General features: G+C 53.0%; 1 protein-coding gene across 4 annotated transcripts in view; it reads left to right on the top strand.

The window, feature by feature from the left end:
- Positions 1 to 8,339, top strand: part of KCNN3 (potassium channel, calcium activated intermediate/small conductance subfamily N alpha, member 3) — a 144,054-nt gene that overhangs the window by 33,617 nt on the left and 102,098 nt on the right. For 3 of the 4 annotated variants that reach the window (XM_014540791.1, XM_014540790.1, XM_005867502.2), the window contains exon 2: positions 7,731 to 7,826. The exons of the other annotated variant lie outside the window; for it this stretch is intronic. In XM_014540791.1, coding sequence (XP_014396277.1) covers positions 7,731 to 7,826 — 96 coding nt within the window. The remainder of the gene's footprint in view (positions 1 to 7,730; positions 7,827 to 8,339) is intronic. 4 annotated transcript variants of the gene reach the window in all.

Below are 8,339 nucleotides of genomic sequence, written 5' to 3'. Positions count from 1 at the left end.
TAAGGGGGCGGGGCCCAGGCCAGAAGAGTGGGGTTCTTGGTGCTGAGGTCACCCTGTGTAGCATCTTGGCGAGGAACAGAGCTCCCAGCTTAGATAGGGGGTGGGGAGGGGGCTGAGGATGGGGCTCTGAGAAGCATTTTCCCACAGGCAGAGGTCAACACCCCTCCTGGTCCCTGTTCTCTGGCTCAGAATGTCCCAGGCGGCGTCTGGGACCCAGCGGATGGTGTGGGTGGTTTCACCGTGGCTCCCCGCACTGGGAACATGCCTCATGCATTCCCCAGCCGTGGGTGGGGCGGGAGCCGCGCAGAAGCTCCTGTAAGGTGACTCAGATGTAGGAGAGGCAGCAGGGATGTTCAGCCCCCTCCCCAGCCCCTGGGACCTGGTGAAGGCGTGCCCTCACTCACACGGGCGGGGGCAGCCAGGCCTGGCGCTCACTCTGGTAGGTACTGAGCAGGAGGCCTTCGACCCCTCCTCTGTCCAGCTCGTGCGGAGAGCCCGTGGCCTCCGTGAGTAGCATCTCGGGTTAGTGCCCGACCCAAGAGGTAGGGTCAGGCCCGGCCAGCGTGGCTCAGTGGTTGAGCGACAACCTATGAACCAGGAGGTCACGGTTCGATTCCCAGTCAGGACACATGCCCGGGTTGTGGGCTCGATCCCGTGTGGGGCCTGCAGGAGGCAGCTGATCAATGATTCTCTCTCATCATTGATGTTTCTCTCTCTCTGTGTCTCTGTGTCTCTGTCTCTCTCTCTTCCTCTCTCATCATCTCTTAAAAAAAGAAAAGATGTAGAGTCAAGTTCAGTTTCAGCCACTTCTCTAGGGTCCCCTCCTCTGGTCACGTGCTGGTCACTCAGGAGCCACCTGCAGGTCTTTTCTCTCGGCCTGGGCTTCCCGCCCATCTCTAACTGTTCCAGCCCAATCCCCCCCAGGCCCTGCTCACTCGCCCCTTCGCCTGCCTGGTGGGACTCAGGCTCGGTAGGCGGGGATGGGGCTGAGGGAAATCCCTGGCATTTTGCAAGCACCCAGCACAGGGCCTGGGCAGAGTAGGTGCTCAGTAAGTATTTATATGGAAATGGATGCTCGGCCCCCTGAAGGCTGCCCAAGGTGTCCTTCCGAAAGGCTGGGGGCACCTTTGTAAATTGTCGCAACCCTAAAATGCTGACATCGGAGGCGCATTCAGCACCCAGTCCTCACCTGCACTGACATCTGTGCAGCAAGAGGAAGGGTGATAGGCTACAAAGGAATGTGGGGTTTTCTTTGTGTGAAGAAGAGTAAGTTTTTTTCACGTGCATTGTTCTAGCTCATCCTCCAGCACCCGTGAGGAATGGGAGGCTGCCCCGTTAGACCTGCCTGCAAAGAAGGAAGCAGGCCCAGAGAGGGCAAGGGACAGGCCCAGTGTCACACAGCTGGTGAGCAGCAAAGATGTGGCGTTCTGACTCGAATTTCGGTGCTCCGACCTTAAATCCCACGTGATTTAGGAAGGGACAACGGCAATCGAGCGAGCCGATTGTTCTGTTTGAGGAGTGAGTTTTGCTGCTGACCGTTCCGCACTCACAAGTTCGTCATGCGCAGAAGCACTTGGGAAGAAAAGACAGGAAAGGGAAGGAAGGTGTGCGTGTCCCTGTGACCTGTGTGTGTGTCATGGCCAGCGTGTGCCAGCGCTATCGGCTTAGCTAACTTCACGGACTATTTGTCCCAAGAGTCGAATTTTACTGGGGGACCAAGGCCTAGGAGGGTGAAGCGACTTATCCAAAGCCAGGCATTTTCCGTGGAGGGCCCAGGGCCGAACTCCAGAGCCCTCTTGGTTACGAAGCTTCCTGGGTTCTTGGAGCTCGTCCCTTCTCAGGCCTTTGGGAGATCCTTCTGAGCCCCCCAGGCCCTGTCTCCCATCCACTGTGGCAGCTTCACCTGTGTCCGCTGCTCTCAAGCTGCGCAGTCCAAGGATGCAGAGGGTCTGAGGGATTCCCCCCGGGACCACGAGTGACCGAAATAGGATTCTGGTGACTGACTTCTGGTAAGAGCCGGGCTGGGCAGTCCCTCTGAGGATGCCAGGAGGTGCCACGGCTGTACTTACACTAGGCAGCTGACCTTGAGGGGCTGAGGCTGAGTAAGAGATGAGCAGGAGGGTGAGAGGTGCAGAGCGGCTGCGGAGGAGCCAGCGTGAGAGAGGCAGCATGAGAGGGGAGCGGGGAAGAAGGCCCAGGTGGAGGGAGGAGCCCCCTGTCCACAGGGAACAGCAACCAGGGTTGCCGTCTGAGCTGCCAGGGGCCGAGGGGCTGGTTTTAATTTGCATAACATTAATTAGCAAGAGTGTCTAATTAGGACAACCATTACCAAGTCACAGTATTAAGCTGGTGCTGAGTATCAATCAATGTTGGAGCCTCTCCATGAAATTGAAGGAAAGGCTGACCTCACTAAACAGAAAAGATTTCTAAATCAAGTTTGTCCCAACTGAATGCACAACACGTAGCTCTTAATTCAGTCAATACAGACTTTAGTGGTATCACCTTTCTCCCTTTCGGGGTTCCAGCCAGCGACAAAAATCATGAACGGACCACATATGTGCTCTCAAACACACACACACACACACACACACACACACACACACACACACTTTGGGGGTATCAGGGTGGTTGGGGAAGGCACCTGCACATGCTTCCCTCGGCTAAGATGCGATTTCACTTCTGTTCAGTGCCTCTCAGGACGCTGCCTGCAAGCATAGTTTTCTGTTCTTTTCAAATGTTCCAAGCAATAAAACACATTTAAGACTTCAGTGTCTCTGGGAAGATCTACCGTAATCATTACGGTTCTGGCCTGTCTTTGGAAGCCACAGGCAGGCAGGAGAGCAATTTATACGGCTGGCTCCGGAGCCGGGAACACACTCCGTCATTCTGCGCAGCTTCGGGGGAGGAAGGCCTGGGGCAGTCTGAGGGCCTCCCTGCAGACACGGGGTCCAGGGGGCATGGTGGGGTGTTGGTGGGGGTGTTGGTGTGCGCAGCATGGAACCGGGAGGCAGACAGATCTGGAGTCATCCCAGCGTCATCCGTCCTGTCTTTGCCATTCGTTGGCACATCCTTGGACAAATTAATTTCTTGGAGCCTCAGTTTCCTCCTCTGTAAGAGTGGGTTGGTGATGCCCGCCTTGCATGGAAAGCCCGACAGTAGTTCTTCATCACATATGTGCTCATATGTGTGAGCACATATGTTGTCATCGATGAGAAATCACAGATCTGTGAAGGGCTGGCTGATGGCTGGAGCAGAACAGGGACCACGTGAATGGGGGTGTCTTAGGGTTCACCCTCCCACTCGGTGGCACCCCTGATGGCTATAGCCAGCCTCCACTAGCATGCCAGGAATTCGCTATATCACAGGGAAGCCTAGTTCGTTTGAAGGAAGGGGGGAAGCATGGGATATAGAAGAAAATCTGGCCTAGAGCTAAAATCTGGGCTAGTTATATGACCTTGGAAAAGTCATTTTATTTATTTCTTTATTAGTAAAATGGAGACTGTGACCTCGTCTGTAGGGTGTGGACGGAAGTTAAATTGTGTAGTAGGCATAGTCTGGGACTTGGTACACAGTCGGTACTCAATAAATGTTAGGTAAAAATGAAAGTGCTATTATTAAGTAATTTCAGGAAGTACTTCTTTATTTTTTTTAAAGATATCTTTATTGATTTCAGAGAGGAAGAGAGAGATAGAAACATCAATGATGAGAGGGAATCATTGATTGGCTGCCTCCTGCAGGCCCCCGACTGGGGTTTGACCCTTGACTGGAATCAAACCCGGGACCCTTCAGTCCGCAGGCCAACGCTCTATCCACTGAGCCAAACCAGCCAGGGTGCAGGAAGCACTTAGTAAGCATCTCCTGTACTCAAGCATCAGAGGTGATACGGTATCAGCGTGTTTCCTAGAATCTCCACAGACGTGTGCTGTGAATTGAGCACCCTGCCTACCACTTTAGAGCAGGATACTGTATTTTCACCATCTTTTTTTTTTCTTCACATTAAAAGTAAAAACTTGAAAACTAATTGGAAATATACCATATATTCAGTTTCGGGGCCTGGGTTTTTCACTTGATATTACATCCTGAACCTTTCCTCATGTCTTCAAATATTCTCTATAGAAATGCTTTTAAGTGGCTGCATAGTGTTCTGTCACTGGCTGTTCTCGAATTTACCTACCCACCCTACTATTTTTGGGCATTGAGGAATAAATGGCTTAAAAATGCCTCTTAGCTGCTGAGATAGAATTCCTAAGCATTCATGTGTATTAAGGGTTATTATTCTGTGGTTGAAAAGTTCTGAGCTGCAGGGGACAGGGGTTGACCAGTTGGCCGGAGGACTCCCTTCCAGCCCCGTCCGTCTCTTTTGGCCTCAGAGGGAGTGAGTGGGGCAGAGCAGGTGCGCCAGGTGCCCCCAGAGCCTGGTGTCTGGCAACTAATTAGCCAACCCCGAGTTGCTGTCATCACCCGAGAACCATATCAATTTCAAGCTTCATTGGCGTTCGGGCAGCAAAGAAAAGATGGTAATTAAACATTTATCCAAATAGAAAACATTTCGAGTTCAGCCAGAATTATTTGACATGTTTTCCAGCTATTAAGAATGGTTGATGGTCTGTTTTTATTGACATGTGATAGAGAATGCAAGCAAATCTGTAAAGTAGCGAGTGTTGCGGCTGATCCACTGCACAGCTCATCTCCCTGCGGGGCTGGAGCTGGCCAGGGGGGTTGCACCATTCAAAACCACGGAGCAGGTAGGAGGTGCCTCTTACGTAAAGGCTTCAAGTTGTAGAACAAAAGGAAGAGGCTGAAAGGAGAGGAGACAACAGCTGGCCCCCTTCACCTCTTCCTCCAACAATGATAGAAATAGACTTGGATAATGGTTTCAGTTAATTTCTGCCAAAAGGAATAAATTAGAGGTTGAAATGTGCGGCTGATCCCACACCCCTCCCTGGGGAGGCTTGATGCTCCCCAGACGCCTTCAGGCTCCTTGGAGAAGAAAGTTATGGTCGTTTCTGGCTCAGGAACGTTGTGAGCTGCTCCCAGTTGCTTCCTGTAGGGAGGTTTGTCTCACCCTGAAACAGCCGGCGTGTCCCTGAACTCCCTGCCTGATCTTCCAGTCCCACCCAGGCCTGTGGCTTGGGTCATGTTTCGGTCACCAAGTGGTGCTTTCGAAGACCAGAACCTTCTCCAGGACTGGAACTGTGATCTGTTTTTGCTTTGTGCCCGTAATGGGAGCAGCACACCACCAGCCCCCGTACACGTGTGCTGAGTGCATGACTGCAGGCTGCTCTTCATTAAATTGTGGGCCATGGCAGTGGCTTATGTTTCAGCGGTTCTCAACCTTCCTAATGCCGCGACCCTTTAATACAGTTCCTCATGTTGTGGTGACCCCCGATTTCATTGTTACAAATTGAACATAATTAAAGCATAGTGATTAATCACAAAAACAATATGTAATTATATATGTGTTTTCCGATGGTCTTAGGCGACCCCTTGTGAAAGGGTCGTTCGACCCCCAAAGGGGTCGTGACCCACAGGTTGAGAACCGCTGGTTTAGACCATTGTCTGGGCAGTGCACAATGGAGACCGTTCCCTAGAGCTGGACAGCCCCACACGGTGTAGGAAGTTAGCGTTCGTGTATAAGCCACATGGGTAGCTTCTGGCAGGCAGGGCCTCTCTGTAAATATCTCAGAGCTTCTAGTACACTGTTGGGCATCTAGTAGTTGCCCAAGAAATGAGAAGTGGTTGAAATGGTGACGAATGAAAGAAACAATGAATGAATGAGCTACCTCCTTAGTTCTCCCTGGGATTCCCAAGTGCTAGCTCTTGCCTGGCATGACGTGGGCCCCAGGAACTGTATCTGATAAATGACTGGTAGATGGACAGACACAAGGGAGGGTTGTTTCATTCCGACTCGGCCTGCAGAGGGCGGTGGGAGCGTGGGTTTGGGCGTGACTCTAGTGGCTGTCCTATTGGACAACACTACCCAACCCTGCAGCCCCCAGCCCCCTGTCACTCTGTCTCTGAAAGCTTTCTTTAAAAAAAATTTTTTTTAAATTATTGATTTCAGAGCAGAAGGGAAAGGGGGGGGGGAGAGAGAGAGAGAGAGAAAGAGAGAGAAACATCAATGATGAGAGAGAATCATTGATTGGCTGCCTCCTGCATGCCCCACACTGGGGATCGAGCCTGCAACCCGGGCATGTGTACTGGCCAGGAATTGAACCTTGACCTCCTGGTTCATACGTCGACGCTCAACCCCTGAGCCACGCCAGCCAGCCTCTCTGAAAGGTTTCTTAACAGTGATGTCTCCCTCTCTTGATTCCCCCCACCCACCCCGGGTTTACTGTAGGTTTCACCAGGCAGTTAATCATATCCTACCTTTGAAATACCTTCCATGTTGTCGTAAGCGGTGCTGGGGGACACTTCTCAGAGAGCGTTTCTGCTGTTTCCCATCGGAGAGAGGGCTGGTGGGAGTGCTCCCCTGGGAGTCGGGGGCCTCGGCTTTGAACTCGGGCATCAGCCTCTCTGAGCGGTTGTCGGGGTGTCTGATGAGTTGGGACAGAGGCCAGGGGCTGTCTCGAGGATGGATGAGAACTGGCATGTGAAGCACCTTGTAAACTGTGAGGTGCTTTATGAAATAGGCGCTGCTCTGACCCCAGCCCCGGGACCACGGGGGCTGTTTCCTGTGCGCGTCCATCTCTCAGGAGCCCGGGCACCGGCCTCTCATCTGCTACCTTCGCTCAGGCTGCGCTCCTGTCTCCTTTGGGCTTGGAAGCCACCTCTGCTCCCAGGCGTTCAAATGCCCAGGAAGGCGTGGAGTCGCCCTGCATTTGTAAGGAAGCAAAGCAGATGACAGTGGTAGCTGGCCTTTACATGGCTAGACACTGGTCCAGCCCTTTACACACACATGTCCGTTCGTTTTCACAGCAGCCGCACGAGGTAGGTGATCCCCAGGTGGCCCCTGAGGCATCCGAGCAGCTGACGTCACTTAGCTAGTGGCTGTGTCGGGGTTTGGACCAGTGGGCTGTCCCCAGGGCTTGTGCTCCCAGCCAGGGGGTCCTCTAAGCTGCCCTGGAGCTGGAAGGCTGCAGGGAAGGCCCCGTAGCCCACCTGCCTCCCCATCCTCCGCAGGGAGGCCCCGCAGGGCCCTTCTCCTGCCCAGCACCCCTCGTGGCTCATGTGCGCAGCCCCCTTCTCTCTTCAGTCGCTCTTCTGCCACCCTTGCCTCCCTCCCTGCCCTTGACCTCAAACAGGAGATGAGAGCAGCTGCCAAGACATTCTCATTCATTCCTGAGAAAATTCTGCACGGTCAGAGATCGGAGGACCGCAGGAATCCTCTGGCTCAGGTTGTTACGAGAAAAGAGAGGCCTAAACTGGCACAGTATTGATGCCCACACCATATCGTAGCAGCACCAAAAAAAAAATGTTGTTCAGTTGACTTATGAGTATGGAGGCAAACATTCTAAACAACACATCAAACTGACTCTGGTCACATATAACACAGGTCGTACATCACACCCAGCAGCGTTCATCCCAGGGATGCAGCGGGGATTTAACCCTGAGAACAGGGGCCGGGCTGGGGAGCAGCTGCTGAGGTGGAGCGGCCCAGGGCCCAGCGAGGGCACTTTCTGCTGACAGTCCCTCCTCTGCCCAGGGCTCCCCTTCACATGGCCTCAGAGTGACACGAGCTGTCCCCTTCCGGGCCCTCCGTAATTCTCTCTCCGTTTCTCCCGCAGGATTCCATGTTTTCGTTGGCCCTGAAATGCCTTATCAGTCTGTCCACCATCATCCTCTTGGGTTTGATCATCGCCTATCACACACGTGAAGTCCAGGTAGGTGCCCTGGGCCCTCACCCGTCAGGCAGTGGCCACTTCTTCTGGCGGCTGAGCCTGTCCTCGCCCCAAGTCACCCCCTAAGCAGCTACTCGGGTGATTCCATAAGATGGTGTCCAAGAGTGTGGCTCTTCTGTTGGTTTGGACCCTCATGGCAGAGGGAACTGTGGCTTTAGAACAATGGCGATGTCATCTTCATTGGGGGGTCCCAGAGGCAAACATGGCTCTATGATTTAGGGGGCAGTCTGCTCGGAATATGCCTTTAGTGCCACTGCACTGCTGGGATATGTGAGCCTTTCTTCATCTGAGAAGCCCTACGAGTTGCTTTGACTTTTCACTCTTGCTGGATCCTTTCTGAACTTGAGTCACAGAATCCCCCCAGTGAGACAGGTCTCATATCCTCCTACACACACACACACACACACACACACACACACACACACACACACACACACACACACACACACACACACACACACACACACACACACACACACACACACACACGCACAC

The sequence above is a fragment of the Myotis brandtii genome, unplaced genomic scaffold (assembly GCF_000412655.1).
Source record: "Myotis brandtii unplaced genomic scaffold, ASM41265v1 scaffold250, whole genome shotgun sequence".
NCBI classification, from domain to species: domain Eukaryota; kingdom Metazoa; phylum Chordata; class Mammalia; order Chiroptera; family Vespertilionidae; genus Myotis; species Myotis brandtii.
Note: the sequence above shows the minus strand (reverse complement) of the source record. Positions and strands in the feature narration are given on the sequence as shown.